The sequence below is a fragment of the Myotis myotis genome, unplaced genomic scaffold (genome assembly GCF_014108235.1).
Source record: "Myotis myotis isolate mMyoMyo1 unplaced genomic scaffold, mMyoMyo1.p scaffold_m19_p_1, whole genome shotgun sequence".
NCBI classification, from domain to species: domain Eukaryota; kingdom Metazoa; phylum Chordata; class Mammalia; order Chiroptera; family Vespertilionidae; genus Myotis; species Myotis myotis.
This window is the reverse complement of record NW_023416313.1, coordinates 81,552,688-81,571,802: the sequence shown is the minus strand read 5'-3', so window position 1 is coordinate 81,571,802 and position 19,115 is coordinate 81,552,688. Positions and strand designations below refer to the sequence as shown.

Sequence of the window (19,115 nt, the reverse complement as noted above, 5' to 3'; positions counted from 1 at the left end):
GATGCCATTCCTCTAAGTGTGGGCTTCACAAAGGAAAAGCTCAGCTCCCTAAACAACGTCATATAGGAGTTGTCTGTGTTTTATTTAATGTTGCACAGAAAGGCACAGGTAGATAGTTTTGAAACTGAAATACGTGTGTTATTTATCAAAAACTGCGTAGTCACTCTAGATTCACTTTCCTATAATCGGACTCAATGTAGGCTGCTGTCTGCCCCAGACCCTTGCCTGCCATTGATGCTGTAGTTAACACAGCAGCTCTTCCCTGCCCTTTCTGTGTATACCCTGTGTGTCCAAGTGTTCTGATCAAATTTCACCCACTCTTGTCCCACTTCCTTTGTGGGTCCTTCCATCTGGAATGCATCATCTTCAGTGTTCTGTCAGGTGGCCCCATAGCTCACTGCCCCTCACCAGCCACCACCCCCCTCTGAACTCTCATAGATAAATTTCTAGGTGGCATCTGCCTTTCGCTTGTAGAGTTAAAGGTGTTCCCACCTACCAACCCATCGAGAAGTGAGTGTCTGTCTTCTGCAGTGAGGAGGTGAAGGTGAGAGCGGGAGGGGGCTGACATGCAATGAGCTCCTGTTCAGTCCTGTCCAGGATGCTCACATGTGTGGCTATTCTGTGTGGTGAGTGTCTCCAGGTGGGCCAGTTCGTGGTGGTCAGCATGAGCAGGTACTCCCAAACAGTCTCAGAGCGTGTGCTTCCACCCTTTGCTTCTGCTCCATCAGCAGTGCAGGCATATTCTGGCTGCTCTTCCTCTCTAGCAGTGAGTCTTACTGAAATTGGGAGTATTTATATTGTTCATCTGTTAGGAGTGTGGTGATGGCCTAAGCATCACAGTTCTTTGTTTCACCAGCTCCTCCTGCAGCTACCTGTTTGGTGTTAACAGTAAAACAGTATCTTCTGCATTTTTCAGTCCTTAGAAAAATATAATTTTAATGGTGTAGCTAACTGAATCTCACTGAAGGAGAGAATTTGTTGAAGGCTGGCAAAACTTCCTTATATTCCATATAGGGGACTCGCATCTCCTTTCAGGTGTGGGTGTGAAGGCTGGCTTCCGTGGGTGACTGGACTATCGGGTGCTGAGAGCTGGGAGGAGGGCATGGCCTAGGGCCAGCTGGGTGGGCAGTACAGTGTCCCCCACTGGACTCTGCAGATTATCTTTAACTCTAGATGCCTTTTCTATAGATAAAAATAAATGGATTATTAATATTTTTTTTTCTCTGTGTGTTGCACTTTGGCAATTTGACAGCTGATATTGGGTATTTTTATTGTATCTCAGTTCTCTGTAACTTACACGTCTAATCAAAGTTAACTGAATGGGAGGATCTAACTTTGAACTACCATAGTTCTTTTACTTTTTAAATTTAACTTTGTAATACATTCTGTAGCTATAATAGATACTGATGATGTTTTATTTTAAACCTGTTTATGTAATATTTTTGTTTTGCAGTAAATTCTATAAAATTCCACCCATCAGAGCAGTTGGCTCTCACTGGTATGTTGACTTAATTTCTTTATTGAACAAAGTTGTTGATAATCTTAAAACAGCTATAATCATTCTCTTATCAGTAGCATCAAGATTATCCATGTCTTGTACAAAAGTCAGATGTGTGTTAGTAGACGTTTATGAATTATGTGAGAAATAAGAAAAATACATTAAGTAGTACTTCTTTTAATCAGTAGTGGATTGCGAATTACATGAGCTTGACTTTATTGTGAGATTAACATGGATCCATGTTCTTGGTGTCTTTTTATGAAGGACATCATAGTTGCCCACTTTCCCTGCTTGTGCCATGATGATTCTCAGCAGACTGTAACTCAGTTCTCTAAGGCCCATTATTCCTGCTGAGTTCCTGATTCAGCACTTCAAATACAAAAATGAGAAAAAAAGTAGTTCCAAGTCACAGCAATCTGCATTCTTATTCTTTTCTAGGTAGTTCTCCTAAGCTGTGGTAGCTTGGGTTTATCGTATTTTACATAGTGATTTTAAAAACGCCTTCATTATTATACTGAGAAATTTTCCTATAAAATTCCAACCCCTATGGTGTTTTGGGGACACTGACAGTAATCTTGAAGTATAGTGTTTGGATGGACCAGAGGTCAGAGGACTTTGTCTGTAAAGGACCAGAAGTAAATGTTTTCATCTTTGAGGGCCACAGAGTCAGTGTCATAACTACCCAGCTCTGTGTTAGTGGGAAAGTAGTGGACGTGGCTGAGTGTAGTAAATGTTATTTGCAAAAGGGGTAGCTGCCTGGATTTGGCCCGTGGGCATGATTTTGCTGATCCCTGGGATAAAGAACAAAAGTAGTTGTAATTGGGTGCTGTTACATGTGAGTGGAATACAGTGGGAAGGTCAGTTTGAGAGTCACAGGCCTGACCATGGTAGCTAGTTGATACCTGAAAAAACATTTGGGGAATAAGGTAGATGAGGACTTTAGACTTTACTAAATCAACTGTTTGTTATGTAATCGGGAAGAGGAAAGATGGAGGGAGACCAGCAACAACAAAAGGTTGGAAAGGAGGGGGTGAAATCAAGAGACAACTCAGAAGGGAACTGATGGAAACTGAAACAGATAAAGTAGTGGGCTGGTGCTCATTCGAAGAGAGATTGGCAAGTCAGGCAGTAAATGCATTTGACACTTGAGAAAGGTACCACCCTCTGCGTGTGGCCAATTCTTTGGGTAAGCTCTGCAGCCAGAAGACAAGATGGGATTAGCAGGTGCTCTTGTGAGGGTCAGTGGAGACGACTGTTTGGCACATCTGCTGCCTTTCTGGGCCTTTAGCTGCCCTCTCTTTCCAGTCCCAAGTCCAAGCATCACTTTGCAGAGTTCGCTGGTGAAAGTGAGATGTTAGTACTTATGTAGTGCCTGGCAGATCGTGAGGTCCATGAGTGTTGAGTGGATGGGACTGTGCATTTGTGTGTTACTCACTTTTCTGAAATACCTCAGAACCTATTATAGGCACCAGTTAGAGTATAATTCAGTTTCAGTTTATTTAGGTTAGGACGGTAGTTGGAGAATACAATCTATTTGTAAGTTTACTCTGAACTCTCATAGCTTTCCACCCTAAAATTAAAAGGGGAACATTTTTATAAGTAATTACCTTAATTTTGTGTATTTGCTCTATTCTCAATAGCATTATGCGGTCTCAGAAATAGCTACTTGAGTGAAGTACATTCATCTCAGTAACGATCACTAAGTTACACACTTCTGAGGATGCTCTGAGCCTTACAGAGGCACTTCTTATATCTGGTGTGCACTTGGATGATTTCCCCATTTCTCTCCTCAGCTTCTGGAGACCAGACTGCTCACATTTGGAGATACGCGGTTCAGCTGCCGACACCCCAGCCTGTGGCCGACACTAGTGTAAGCAGCACATTTACTTGAAAACGTGACCTGGGGTATGTTGGTGGGGTTCTGGATGTCTGCAAATATTAGGATAACTTTGTAATATCTTATGGACTGAATATTTGTGTCTCCCCAACATTCAGAGGTTGGAGTTGTAACCCCACTATGGCTGCATTTGGAGATAGGGCCTGTGAGGAAGAAATGAAGGTTACATGGGGTCATAGAGCAAGGTCCTGATCCTAAAGAATTAGTGCCTTTACAAGAAGAGACACCAAAGATCTCTCCCTGTATACACCTGGGAGAGGCCATGTGAGGACATAATGAGAAGGTGGCCATCTGCACGCCAGGAAGAAAGTTCTTTCCAGAACACATATTGGCCATCCTTTGATCTTGGCCACCCAGTCTTGGTGCTTCGTTCTGGCAACCTGTGCAGACCAAGGCTCTGTCTAAGAAGTACCTTTATTTATATACTAGAGGTCTGGTGCATGAAATTTGTGCATGGGGTGGGGAGTGGTCCCTCAGCCCAGCCTGTACCCTCTCGGGATGTCAGACTTACCAGCAGTTGGACATCACTCTCACAATCTGGCACTGCTGGCTCTTAACCACTCGCCTCCCTGTCTCCCTGATTGCCCCTAACCACTCTGCCTTCCTGCCTCATTGCCCCTAACTACTCGCCTGCCTGCCTGATTGCTCCTAACCCCTCTGCCTGCCTGCCTGATCGCCCCTAACCCCTCTGCCTGCCTGCCTGATACCCCTAACTACTTGCCTGCCTACCTGATCACCCCTAACCCCTCTGCCTGCCTGCCTGATTGCCCCTCCATTGGGGATTGAACCTGCAAACCAGGCATGTGCTCTGACCAGGAATCAAACCTTGACCCCTGGTTCACAGGTCGATGCTCAACCACTGAGCCATTCTGGCTGGGCACATATTTTATTTTTTAAATTGTTTTATTGCTTAAAGTATTACAAAGGGTATTACATATGTCTCCTTTTTTCCCCTGCCCTTGACAATCCCCTGGCCGCCCCTACCCCCCAGTGTCTTATGTCCATTGGTTATGCTTATATGCATGCATTATAAGTCCTTTGGTTGATCTCTTACCCCCCCATTCTGCCTCCCTACTCTCTCCGGCCTTCCCGCTACAGTTTGACAATCTGTTTGAGGCAGCTCTGCCTCTGTATCTATTATTGTTCAAAAGTTTATAATGGTCTCTATTTCCATGAATGAGTGAGATCATGTGGTATTTTTCCTTCATTGACTGGCTTATTTCACTTAGCATAATGCTCTCCAGTTCCATCCATGACGTTGCAAATGGTAAGAGTTCCTTCCTTTTTAGAGCAGCATAGTATTCCATCGTGTAGATGTACCACAGTTTTCTAATCCATTCATCTCCTGATGGGCACTTAGGCTGTTTCCAGATCTTAGCTATGGTGAATTGTGCTGCTATGAACATAGGGGTGCATATATCCTTTCTGATTGGTGTTTCTGGTTTCTTGGGATATATTCCTAGAAGTGGGATCACAGGGTCAAATGGGAGTTCCATTTTCAGTTTTTTAAGGAAACTCCATACTGTCTTCCATAGTGGCTGCACCAGTCTGCATTCCCACCAGCAGTGCACAAGTGTTCCTTTTTCTCCACATCCTCTCCAGCACTTGTCGTTTGTTGATTTGTTGATGATAGCCAGTCTGACAGGTGTGAGATGATACCTCATTGTTGTTTTGATTTGCATCTCTCGGATGATTAGTGACTTTGAGCATGTTTTCATATGTCTCTTGGCTTTCTGAATGTCCTCTTTTGAAAGGTGTCTATTTAGGTCCTTTGCCCATTTTTTGATTGGATTGTTTATCTTCCTTTTGTTAAGTTGTATGAGTTCCCTATAAATTTTGGAGATTAGGCCCTTATCAGATATGACATTGGCAAATATGTTTTCCCACACAATGGGTTTTCTCGTTGTTTTGTTGATGGTTTCTTTTGCTGTGCAGAAGCTTTTTATTTTGATGTAGTCCCATTTGTTCATTTTCTCTTTCGTTTCAAGTGCCCTAGGAGCTGTATCAGTGAAGAAATTGCTTCGGCATATGTCTGAGATTTTGTTGCCTTTGGATTCTTCTAGAATTTTTATGGTTTCCTGTCGTACATTTAAGTCCTTTATCCATTTTGAGTTTATTTTTGTGTATGGTGTAAGTTGGTGGTCTAGTTTCATTTTCTTGCATATATCTGTCCAATTTTCCCAACACCATTTATTGAAGAGACTATCTTGGCTCCATTGTATGTTCTTGCCTCCTTTGTCAAATATTAATTGAGCATATTGGTTCGGGCTGATTTCTGGGCTCTCTATTCTATTCCATTGATCTATATGCCTATTCTTGTGCCAGTACCAGGCAGTTTTGAGAACAGTGGCTTTGTAATACAGTTTGATATCTGGTATTGAGATCCCACCTACTTTGTTCTTTTTCAGGATTGCTGCAGCTATTCGGGGTCTTTTTTTATTCCAGATGAATTTTTGGAGAGTTCGTTCTAGATCTGTGAAGTATGCCATTGGTATTTTAATGGGAAGTGCGTTGAATTTATAGATTGCTTTGGGTAGTATGGACATTTTAATGATGTTGATTCTGCCAATCCATGAACACGGTATGTTCTTCCATCTGTTTATGTCTTCCTCTATATCTTTTTTCAACGTCCTGTAGTTTTCTGAGTAGAGGTCTTTTACCTCTTTAGTGAAGTTTATGCCTAGGTAGCTTAACTTTTTGGTGCGATGGTAAATGGGATTTTTTTTTAGTCTCTCTTTCTGAAAGTTCACTATTGATGTATAGAAATGCCTTAGATTTCTTGGGGTTAATTTTGTATCCTGCTACATTGCCAAATTCATGTATTAAGTCTAGTAGTTTTTTGATGGAGTCTTTAGGGTTTTGTATGTATAATATCATGTCGTCTACAAATAGGGACAGTTTTACTTCCTCTTTTCCAATTTGGATGCCTTTTATTTCTTCTTCTTGTCTAATTGCAATGGCTAATACTTCCAGTACTATGTTGAACAGGAGTGGTGAGAGGGGGCATCCCTGTCTTGTTCCTGTTCTTAGGGGAAATGGTGTTAGTTTTTGTCCATTGAGTATGATGTTGGCTGTGGGCTTGTCATATTTGGCTTTTATTATGTTGAGGTATGATCCTTCTATTCCCACCTTGCTGAGAGTTTTTATCAAAAATGGGTGTTGGATTTTGTCAAATGCCTTTTCTGCATCAATTGATATGACTGTGTTTTTTTTCTTTCAATTTGTTTATGTGATGTATCACGTTTATTGATTTTCGGATATTGTACCATCCTTGTATCCCTGGGATAAATCCTACTTAGTCATGGTGTATGATCTTTCTGATGTACTGCTGGATCCGATTTGCTAAGATTTTGTTGAGGATTTTGGCATCTATGTTCATGAAGGTTATTGGCCTGTAATTCTATTTCTTTGTGTTGTCTTTACCTGGTTTTGGTATTAGGGTGATGCTGGCTTCATAGAATGAGCTTGGAAGTGTTCCTTCCTCTTGAATTTTTGTAGTAGTCTGAGGAGGATAGGTTTTAGTTCTTCCTTGAATGTTTGGTAAAACTCCCCTGTGAAGCCGTCCGGTCCTGGGCTTTTGTTTGCTGGAAGCTTTTTGATGACTGCTTCAATTTCTTCCATAGTTATTGGCCTGTTGAGATTTTTAGATTCTTCCTGATTGAGTTTTGGAATGTTGTATTTTTCTAGGAATTTGTCCATTTCCTCCAGGTTGTCTAGTTTGTTGGAGTAGAGTTGTCCATAGTATTTTTTTAACAATCATTTGTATTTCTGTGGGGTCTGTTGTTATTTCGCCTCTATCATTTCTGATTTTGTTTATTTGGGTCCTCTCTCTTTGCTTCTTGGTGAGCCTGGCTAGAGGTTCGTCAATCTTGTTTATCCTTTCAAAGAACCAGCTCTTGGTTTCATTGATTTTCTGTATTGTTTTTTTGGTTTCTATGTCATTTATTTCTGCCCTAATCTTAATTATCTCCTTCCCTCTGCTCACTCTGGGGTTTTCTTGTTGCTGTCTTTCTAATTCTTTGAGTTGTAGAGTTAGATGATTTACTACCATTTTTTCTTGTTTTTTGAGATAGGTCTGTAGAGCTATAAACTTCCCTCTCAGGACTGCTTTCATTGCGTCCCATAGGTGTTGTATTGTTATCAATATTTAATAACATGCTATTCAGCTTCCAAGTGTTTGAGTATTTTGGGTTGTTTTTATTGTAGTTTATTATCTAATATTATGCCCTTGTGGTCTGAGAAGATGGTTGGTATGATTTCAGTCTTCTTGAAATTGGGGAGACTTTGTTTGTGATCCAATATGTGGTCTATTTTTGAATGTGTCTTATGAGCACTTGAGTAGAATGTATATTTTGTGGCTTTGGGGTGAAGTCTTCTGAAGTGTCAATTAAGTCCATCTGATCTAGTGAGTCATTTAGGATTGCTGATTATTTGTCTAGAGGATTTATCCAGTGATGTCAGTGGTGTATTAAAGTCCCCTACTATGATTGTATTGTTGTCGATCTCTCCTTTGATATCTTCCAGTTTTTTTTATGTATTTGGGTGCTCCTGCATTGGGTGCATATATGTTTATCAGGGTTATATCTTCTTGTTGTATTGATCCCTTTAGTATTATGAAGTGCCCTTCCTTATCTCTTGTTATGGCCTTCACTTTGAGGTCTATTTTGTTCGATATAAGTATTGCTACCCCAGCTTTCTTTTCCTTTCCATTTGCCTGAAAGATATTTTTCCATCCCTTCACTTGCAGTCTGTGTGAGTCCCTTCTTCTGAGATGGGTCTCTTGTAGACAGCAAATGTATGGGTCATGTTTTTTTATCCATTCAGCCACTCGATGTCTTTTGGTTGGAGCATTTAGCCCCTTTACATTTAAAGTTATTATTGAAAGGTACTTGTTTGTAGCCATTTCTTTTTTTGTGTTGCTGTTTTCTTTCTGAGCTTTTTATTTCTTCTTTTTACATCAGTCCCTTTGGCATTTCTTGAATTGCTGGCTTGGTGGTGTTAAACTCCCTTAGCCTTTTTTTGTCTGTGAAGCTTCTTATTTCCCCTTCAGTTCTGAATGATAGCCTTGCTAGATAGAGTATTCTTGGATTCAGTCCTTTGGTTTGCATCACTTTGTAAATTTCCATCCATTTTTTTCTGGCCTGATGTGTTTCTGTTGAGAAATCATTTGATAATCTAATGGGAGATCCCTTGTATGTAACTTTCCGTCTCTCTCTTGCAGCCTGTAAGATTCTCTCTTTGTCCTGAACATTTGCCATGGTAATTATGATGTGTCTTGGTGTGAGTCTTTTCGGGTTCACCTTGTTTGGGACTCTCTGTGCTTGTGTGACTTTTTTCTTCCCCACCTTAGGGAAGTTTTCTGATATTATTTCTTCGAATAGGTTTTCTAATCCTTGTTCCTCTTTCTGTTGTTCTGGCACCCCTATTATTCGTATGTTGTTTCATTTCATGTTGTCCCAAAGCTCCCTTAGGCTCTCTTCCTGTCTTTTAATTTTTTTTTCCAATTGCAGTTCAGTTTGGGTGTGTTTTGCTTCTTTGCCTTCTGAATTCACTAATTCAGTCCTCCGCTTCTCCTAGTGTACTGTTGAAAGTTTCAATGGTGTTTTTTATTGTCGCTATATTGCTCTTCATTTCTTCTTGGTTCTTACATAAGTTTTTGATTTTTTTCATCTGTTTCTTCTTCTTCTTGCATAAGTTGTTGAGTTTTTCCTCCATCCAGTTTATGCACTCTAGGACCCTTAATCTGAATTCTTTTTCTGTCATGTTGCATGCCTCTGTATCACTTAGCTCCTTTTCAGGCGAGTCCTCCTTTTCTTTCCTTTGGGAGTTTCTTTGTCTACCCATGTTTGATCTCACTGACTTATCTAGATGTTGAGTCGTTCAGTGGCTGCTCCCTGGGTGGCAGTGGCTCCTCGGGCTGTGGTTGATTGTTGGGCGGTTGTGGTAGCAGCTGCTCCTCAGTTGGCAGCAGCTCTTCTAGTGGGTGCTGTTCACAGCTGTGGTGGCTCTTCTGGCTGGTGGGGGGAGGCTTCACATATAGCTGCCTCTGCTAGGAATAAGTATTTCCACACTGGGGAGGAAGCTGAGCCAATTGAGCTCTAAAGTTCCTGTCAACTCCTAGACTCTGTAACTGGATGAGCTCCACACCTTAAGAGTGGACCAACTACATAAAGCGTGATTCCCAGGTAGAGTAATTACCATGCTCTGTTTAAAATAAAAATAAAAGCTGCCCTGGGACTTGGATGCAAAAATACTAATTCATCCAAAATGTGGACACATCCCTAGGGGAGAAATGATCTTGCATTTGTCAGTTACATGCTGGAAACTGTACAGAGTGCTTCAGGGTCTTCTCAGAGCCAAGCCCAAAACCACAGACAATCTCCCCACAGCCACGGCCATCGCGGCTGCGCCCCGGTTCCAGCTGCGCCCGGCTGCTCCCTGCCAACACTGGCTGCTGCTTGGCTCCAGCTCCGGCTCCCGCTCGCCTCCCCCGCGCCTCCATCGTGGCTGTGCTCTGCTCGCGCCTGGCTCCCGCGCGCGGCCAGCGGCGTCTGCTCCACATATTTGATTTCAGACAACTTTCTAAAATCAGTGGCATGTATAACATCATTTTTATGTGGATAAAGTTTTAATGTAGGTAATAAAAGAGTTTGCATATTGAGAAGAAGAGTGAATCAATAGATTTAAACCAGAAATCCTTTAGTTACTCTTGTAATATTGGATACTATTTATAATCATGCAGAGATCTTAATTGTTCTTTTGAGTGAAATGATCTAGTTTTTGCCGTCTGGTCCTTACATGTGGTGAACCCTTTCCCTGTCCTGCTGACACAGGTGGAAGTGGTACCAGGCAGAGGGAATTCAGTGATGTCATGCAGTTAGTGTAAACATGAAATTTCAGTTTACTTTTGGTCATAATTGTTGGTGGATAATGGTAATCTTCTAGTTTTGATGTTTCTGCCTCTGAATACGCCTTTATTTTTTCTTTCTAAAACATTTTAAAAATTGTTCTATTTAGAGGTGGGTTAAATAATTAATAACCACAGTGATGAGTAAGAATGAGTTTTCTTTAGTTAAGAGCTTTTATTAACAGCTCATTTTTGATTGAGCATATTTTGTATTTTATTTTTTAAATTTTGTTTTATTGCTTAAAGTATTACAAAGAGTAGTACATATGTCTCCTTTTTTTCCCCCCTTGACCTTCCCCTGGCCTCCCTTACCCCCCTTGTATTTTATTTTAACACAGGTTTTTCCCATGTGGAATTACCAAACTATTGATTATATGCCATACTTAACAGATTCATTCATTCAAGAGACAAGTATTGGGTTATGATGGAGGACAGGGCAGAGAAAAGGGTGGGATGAACGCTCAGAAAGTTGAGAAAGTGAGTTAACATTGTGTGAAGTTGTTCCCCCTCCCCTCAAAATAAATAAGAAAGCACCAGTCTTTTTAAAGGGGAAAATTATATATAGTAATTACTTTCTATTTCATTTTTTATTTATTGTTTTTCAAACCCTTGTGTTGAGGAGTAATTACATTTAAAAAACTTAATAGTTTACGTAGAATATTAAATTGACTTTTCTCCTTTATGATTTTGCTTGTATTAGACACAGGGACTTTTCATGCTTGGAGTTGCTGCCTCAGGAGTTGGGGCACCTGGGGAAAGCCTAGGCTGAATTAGAGAGGAGCCTTCATCATAGTGCATGACTGGAACCGCTCCAGCGGGCTGCCAAGGTTCTGTGTGGCCTTTTCTAGTGAGGACTCGATTATTCCCCTCTGTAGTTGCCACCCAGTGCATACAAGTCTCTTTAAGCTTCTGCTGGATTTTTTAGCAGTTCTAGATTCTGAAATAAACTGTAGTCTGTTTAAGATCTTGATCATTTTGAATCAGTACAGTTTTTGGACAGACATTTTCTCTTTTTAATTTGGCATCCACCATGTTGATAGAGAAATACTTGGATGATATCCCGTGAACAGTTTTAAAATGTTTTTCTTTTTTAAGTTATTCCTTTCCATTTTTCTTTTTTTAAATATAATTTTGATTTCAGAGAGGAAGGGAGAGAGAGAAACATCAATGATGAGAAAGAATCATTGATTGGTTGCCTCTTGTATGCCCCCTAATGGGGATTGAGCCTGCAACCCGGGCCTGTACCCTTGACTAGAATTGAACCCAGGACCCTTCAAATCGCAGATCGATGCTGTATCCACTGAGCCAAACCAGCTTAGGGCTCATGTAAACAGTTTTTTAGATTGCCTGTTTGATCACTGTATCATGCTAGTTGTATAATGTTAAGTAATTTAACTTAGTGAGGTGAATTTTCTCCATTTGAAAGTGAAAATTGATATGAGTTACATATGAGCTCCCATTGGCCCTTCTTACATGAGAACATGTGATTTAGGGATTTGTAGTTCGGTGGACAGCTGGTTCTCAGTAGGTTCTTAGTATGAAATTGGCAGTTCTTGGACATTGGCAGTAAAAATGACTAAAGTTAAATAGATTGCCTCCAAGACAGTGGCAAAAAGCAAACAATTCTCACCCTTTCACCTCTTGCCCTTTGCCAGTTTAGGGTTAAAGGTTTTACAATTATTTTTTAATATGACTTATTACATTTGTGTTTTAAATATATTTTAATTGCTTGTGTAGTTTGATAAAATGACTTCTGTAAATGTTGTGACTCTGTTTGAGCTCTCAAATGTGGATGCTGATAACTAGGGCTTTTTACATGGAGCTCTAGGCCGTTCTTCTGCACTCCTGCACTCTTCCCACATCAGGGTCTCCACTGTGCTGTTGCAAGGCCACATTGTGCACAGGGCCTGCCGTAGACGTCCCCACTCCCCTGGCAGAAGTTACTCCTTTGTGTGCCCACTTGTCACTCCTTCCATTAGAATAGTTAGTGAAGAGCCTGTTAGGCTAACTGATGAAGGTCTAGGTGACAGAACTGTCACTTGTCTTTGACTCTTCCCTGCTATCACCTCCCCACCTCCATTTCTGCCTAATACTTGATGCTTTCTGGTTCTGGTTCCTAAATAATTCTTGGGTCTACTTCTGTCTCCCTGTGACACTCCTTTTGTGACATCCACCCTGAGGTCTCTGTTGAGTTTCCTCTACCTGGCACCCCTGTTCTGCATTTCCCACAGAGCCATCCAGACACCACCCCCCTTCCACACACCCCCACCTGTCAGCCCAGGAGATAGCAAAGCTCCTTAGGAGTGGCTGTGAGGGCTGAAAGCCCCATTGCCTAGGAACCAGTGTCCCCTGAAGGAGAGTTTGGGCCACAGTGTCTCCATCAGGACGTATAGTGACTGTTGTTTTTCCCTTCTAGATGCTGTTTACCAGGCAGGGAATGGTTTACCTTGAGCAGGCTACACTCCACAGGAACACTCCTTTCTTATTTGCTGTCACCGTCCCTAGTCCAGATCACTAACTAGTCTTCTAACTAGTCTCCCCATCTCAGATCTGACTGCTCATGTCCAGCCTCTTCTCTATGAAATTAGGCCTGGTCTTTGTAGCATCGAATCTCAGTGAGTCACCTCAGTGAGCCTTTGTAGACCCTTAGTTTCTCTTTGCATCCCCTTCCTGCTCCAACCCCTGGATGGGCTTGCTGCCCTGACTCCCCACCTTCTCTCTCCCTCCTGGTTCTCTTCCTAGAACTCTCCCCTCACTCCACTCCTCATCCTGCAGGTACCTCTCAGTGTTGCAGACTGCCTGCCTTACTCTCGGAGCATCTTTTGTAGCATTTAACATTCATGTGGAATAGATAATTTTGTGTAAGCATTTATGTTTAACTTTGCCGCTAGATTGTGTGTTCTCTCCTGGACAAATCCACCCGTGTTAAATCTGGCATTTCCTCTGTCCCTCCTGCATTGTCAATGAGCACCCTGTGACCAGCCCCACCACCAGGCAACTCTGGGCTGTGACACTCCTCCAGGCCACGTTTCTGCCACATTCCTGGGTGACTTCCTCACTTTCCCTTCTGCAGATTTTCACCTGCCTCATTTTCTTGTGTCGTTCCCAGCAGCACACAGACAGGGCGTAGTAGCTGTCTTGTAACCCACCTGAGCCTTCTATCCCACCAGGAGCCGTGGGGTGTTGGTTTTCCTATGCAGACCTCAGACTTGTCCTTGCACTCCTTTTCCTCTCCCTCACACTTCTCTAGGATAGGCTGTGTCCCTGCTGGGCTTCTCTCGTCAGCATCCCATCCATGTTGCCCACCCAGCAGACACTTGCAGTCACTCCTCAGGCTCCTCCTAAATCACTATCACAGTGTGACCCTCTCTCCATCTCACATCTTGTGTGTTTCATTTTTTTCTTCCTCTTGAGTCTCATTGGCTGGGTCACCTGCTCTTACCAATGACTCCTGGGTCTCTGACACTTTTCCCTCTCACCCGCGTGTGGGTCACCTCCCAGCCCTCTGACCTGTGTGTGGATCCCCTCCTTGCCCTCTCACTTGATTGTAGGTTATTGCTACCCTCTCTCCTGTTTTCCTCCCACACTACTCTCTAGTTTAGTGATGGCGAACCTTTTGAGCTCGGCGTGCCAGCATTTTGAAAAACCCTAACTTAACTCTGGTGCCGTGTCACATATAGAAATTTTTTGATATTTGCAACCATAGTAAAAGAAGACTTCTATTTTTGATATTTATTTTATATATTTAAATGCCATTTACCAAAGAAAAATGAACCAAAAAAATGAGTTTGCGTGTCATAGGTTCGCCATCACTGCTCTAGTTAGACCTGTGATTTTAAGGAGCATGCCTTGCTGCTGACCCCCAGGTTTGCATACTGTCCTCGACTCTTTAACTCCAGATTTCTATGACATCTAACTACTTACTCAATTTCTACTTGGTGTCTTACAGACATTGCAAAACTAATGTGTATGAAATTGAGCTCTGCATGTTCCCACAACTGCTCCTTCTATTTTGTTCCCTGTTTCAGCCATTATCTTTCATCTTATTGTTTAGACTAAACACCAGTAAATCATCCATAATTTTTCTTACTGGCATCCTGAGGCCTAGGACTTTAGGCGTGTAGGCAGCCATCTTCCAATGTCCTCAAGTGGCCGTCTCTGTGTGTCTGTCCTCCTCTCCTCTTTTAGTGACACTAGTCATGCTAGATTAGGGCCTACCCAGATGACCCCATTTTAACCCTAATTACCTTTTTTATTTTTTTTTAAATCCTCACTACTTTAGAGAGGAGGGGGTGGGGGGAGAAAGAGAGAGAGAGAGAGAGAGAGAGAAACATCGATGTGAGAAAGAAACATTGGTTGCCTTCCTTCTGTACATGTCCTGACCAGGATAGAACCTGCAACCCAGATATGTGCCCTGACCAGGAATCGAACCGGCAACCTTTGGGTGCGTAGGATGATGTGTAACCAACTGAGCCACTCGGCCAGGCCCTAATTACCTCTCTAAAGACCCCATTTTGCCCAGCTGGTGTGTCTCAGCGGTTGAGCGGCGACCCAGGAACCAGGATGTCCAGGGTTTAATTCCTGGTTAAGGCACATACCTGGGTTGCAGGTTTGATCCCCAGTAGGGGTTGTGCAGGACGTAGCCATCGGTGATTCTCTGTCATCGGTGTTTCTATCTCTCTATCCCTCTCACTTCCTCTCACTTTAAAGATCAATAAAAACTTTTTTTTTTTTTAAAGACCCCATTTTCACGTACTGTCTCATTCTGAAGTACTGGGGGTTGAGGATTCAGCATGAATTTTGGGAGACACAGTTCAACCATCTGGAATGTTCACACAGAACATTGGTTCTTTAAAGCATGAGCCAGACTATCTCTCTTCCTTACTCAAAACCATCTAGTGATTTTCCAGCACACACACAATAAAATCCAAAGTCCTTTCTGTTTCTCCAAGTTTTACCTGATTTACACTGGTAACATCTCTGTAATCTCTTACCCTGCAGCTCATCTGCTCCCTTCTTGTCTTTTGCATCTTCTGTTCCCTTGGTGGGGAACACTGTTCCCCTAAATATGCTCTTGTTTCGTCACATCCCAAGTTAAATATTACTTTAGCAGAGATTCTTTCCCTGATCATTTTGAATAAAAGAGTAGCCCTTATGACTGTCCATCCCCTCATCTTGCTTTATTTTCCTTCTTAGCACTTATTGTTGCCTGAATCTGTGTATGTGCATGTGACACATATCCCTTTACTAGGACTGTGTGTGTATTACAAATATCACTATACTATGTGTGTGTACATGTCACACTTATCCCTGTGTGTACACATGGTGTGTATTCCCACACTAGTGTGTGTATATACATAACACATATGTCCATACTAGTGTGTGCGTGCGTGCATGCATGCACCCTCACATGTGTGGCTTGTCTTTGCTAGCATGTTAGCTCCCTGAGGCGAGGACTTTGCCATTCTCTGGCTTCATTGCAGTAGGGGGTGTGCACCTTGCTGTTCATTGTTCCTTATACATGTTAGCAGAGTTTGTCTCCTTCTCTGCTCTGTGCCCAGTCTTTGGTATAGCACTGTGTAAGCACCTGATAAATATTTGTTAAATGGATAGATAAACATATTTTCTTTTTTTAAAAATATATGTTTTATTGATTTTTTACAGAGAGGAAGGGAGAGGGAGAGGAATAGAGAGTTAGAAACATCGATGAGAGAGAAACTTCTATTTGGCTACCTCTTGCGCAATCCCTACTGGGGTTGTGCCCGCAACCAAGGTACATGCCCTTGACCGGAATCGAACCTGGGACCCTTGAGTCGGCAGGCCGACGCTCTATCCACTGAGTCAAACCGGTTAGGGCTAAACATTTTCTTAAAGAGCTGAAGCCTATGGTGACTATTATGTTTTTATTTTATCTTTAGCTTTTGATAAAAGACTTGGTTGGTTTATATGACAATAAAGTGAACTTTCATATCTATTGTTATAGCAATAGAATTCTAAGTATATCTTAGGCAGACACTTGAGAATTGTAATATTTCTTTTTTATTATGATGAATTATTGACTTTCAGTTGTATTTGTTTAGTTTTATTAAATATCTAATACATGAAAAAAACTTAAAATGTTGAGAATCACTTTATTTGCCATTTTGTTGATTAGTGGAAGTGGACATGATGTTACAGTACCCCTGACTTTTTTCTTTCCTTATATTTGGCCCTGGTTTTAGCCAAGCACATAATCATAAAGGTGATAAACATTTATTGAGCACCAATTACGTACCATGTACTGTGCCAGTATTGCGATAATGATGATCAAGTCCTAGAAAGACAAGTGACACAGTCTGATTGTGTAGCCGTGCCAGGAAAGACCCACAATTCTCAGGAGTTCTCTGCTCTCACCTCTATCTGCAGATATGTGGCGAGGATGAAGTTGAGTGCTCTGACAAGGATGAGCCTGATGTGGACGGAGACGTGTCCAGTGACTGTCCTACCATCCGGGTGCCATTGACTTCCCTTAAGAGTCACCAGGGAGTAGTCATAGCTGCTGACTGGCTGGTTGGGGGGAAGCAGGTGGTGACGGCCTCCTGGGACCGAACAGCAAACCTGTATGACGTGGAGACGGCGGAGCTCGTGCACTCCCTGACAGGTACTCCGGCCCTGGCCTGCCAGCCGCGTGTGTGTGATCTGTGTGCCTGTGTTTATTCATATCTTACCTGGCAAATTCCTCTCTGTCCAGAATTAGTTTTAGTTCTCGGGATGCTCAGGTTGTGATTTTTCAGAAATCCTTTCTAGTAGAACTGTTGGTAGCTAATTGTGTCTTTAGGGGATTTAATTGTAGCGTGTAGTATCTAGAAATTTGAAATATGCTGGTGTATTTGTTTTCCGTTGCTTTATAACAGATTTCCACAAAGGTGGTGTGTTAAAATAACATGAATTTATAACCTTATAGTTTCCCTGGCCAGGAATTTTGGGCTGGGGACTGCTTTTAGCATCTAGCATGGTCCCCATCGAGAGGTACTAGTATATTAACCATGGCCGTTTGATTTCTTCCAGACCAGCACCAGCAAGAGAGCATCTCTGCTGGACACTTTTATTCTTATTATTTTTAATCCTCACCTGAGGATATGTTTTGTTTTTTGTTTTTTGTTTTTTTTTTTTACTAGTTTTAGAGAGAGGAAGGGAAAGAGAGAAACACAGATGTGAGAAACATCATTTGGTTGCCTCCCATACACTCCCAGACCGGGGATCAAATCTGCAACCCTGACCAGGAATTGAACCTACAACTTTTTGGTCTATGGGACAATGGTCCAGCCAACTGAGCCACACCAGCCAGGGCTGCCTTGGACCCTTTAAAGGGTGCATTTGATCAGGTCAGGCCCACCAGGACATCTTTTGAATTCGATGAACTCAAAACTACATCGTTTGGAGGCCTTAGTTATGGCTGTAAAGTCTATTTTGCCTTATAACGTACTGAGATTACCAGAATGGTAGCTCATCACATTTGCAGATTCTGCCCAAACTCAAGGGAAGGTATCAGACAGGATGTGTATACCAGGCCATCTTAGAATTCTGCCCATCACAAGTATTTTTCAAATTTGTCAGTAGGTGCATTTTCTGATTGATTGTGAAAGACTGTATTTCACAGAAGGCTCCACAAATATTATTAGCAGTCATTTGGGAAGTGAAGAACTAACAGTTAATTAGTTTGCACGCTGAGCCTTTAACAGAGATTTGCCAGACCTTTTAACTGTTTGGATCAGGAACTGGGTTACACTCACTCAGTGTCATGATCCTTTTAAATGTACAAGTGAAAGGACTTCCAGCTCCTGAGGGAAAACTGGTCCCACTGTGACCACACATGCTGTCATTAAATGATTCCTTGTGTTTACTTTTACGGTGAATAAATACTAGCACTAGAGACCATAAAGACTGTTTTTTTGATTCCAGTGTTTTTTATGAAAGCTTTACTCTAACTGTATCTGCAGATGGGTGACCTTGCACTTTTGTCGTCTTTGGTTGTATTGTAGGGCATGACCAAGAACTCACGCACTGTTGTACACACCCCACCCAGCGGCTCGTGGTAACCTCCTCCCGTGACACGACCTTCCGTCTGTGGGATTTTAGGGACCCGTCCATCCACTCTGTGAATGTTTTCCAGGGCCATACAGAGTGAGTCACAGTCATTCATATGTCTCTTTTTAATTGTTCATGAAAAAGGCTTTATGGGTGGATATGAAAACTTCATATTTGTCTTAATTTTCAATATTAATTTCCAACTCCACTGTCTTTCAAAATGACTACTGTTTTCCTAAATGTTTAACTCCATTTTGAAGATTTCAAAGAAGTTAGGAGAATAAGAGAAGTCACCAAAGTTCTCTCAAGAAATTGGATGGAGACAGAATGGGACATTGGGAGAGGGGATCAGAGAGGAAGCAGGAAGTACTCCAGCATTGGCGGTATGAGGTGATCACACTGGAACTGTTAACAGCCGCTCCCAAATCCCTGCCCTTGGGTTGTTTTCATCTAGTTTTGATATTCCATATATTTGCATGGTCTGTTTTGTTCCAGGAGAAGACACACTGACTCTCACCTTTCTCGGTCTGGTTGTCTCTTGGGCAGCTCAGGCGTACCCATATCTTAACAGAACTTTGTTCTTTCCACAAACTTGTTCTTCTCCTAGTCTGACTTTTCCCGATACAGAAAGTGACTATCTTTCTAGTTATTCATCCCACAAACCTCTCCACTCCCTCAGCTGTGCCCCATCCAGACCAGGAGTAGGACTCCTGTCCAGTTACACCTCCTGATGTGTCTTTCACCTG

General features: G+C 42.1%; 1 protein-coding gene across 5 annotated transcripts in view; it reads left to right on the top strand.

The window, feature by feature from the left end:
• WDR37 (WD repeat domain 37) overlaps positions 1 to 19,115 on the top strand; it is an 83,292-nt gene that overhangs the window by 38,922 nt on the left and 25,255 nt on the right. For all 5 annotated transcript variants that reach the window (XM_036342493.1, XM_036342483.1, XM_036342511.1 and 2 more), the window contains 4 exons: positions 1,454 to 1,498; positions 3,292 to 3,368; positions 16,708 to 16,942; positions 18,324 to 18,465. In XM_036342493.1, the coding sequence (XP_036198386.1) occupies positions 1,454 to 1,498; positions 3,292 to 3,368; positions 16,708 to 16,942; positions 18,324 to 18,465 (499 nt within the window). The remainder of the gene's footprint in view (positions 1 to 1,453; positions 1,499 to 3,291; positions 3,369 to 16,707; positions 16,943 to 18,323; positions 18,466 to 19,115) is intronic.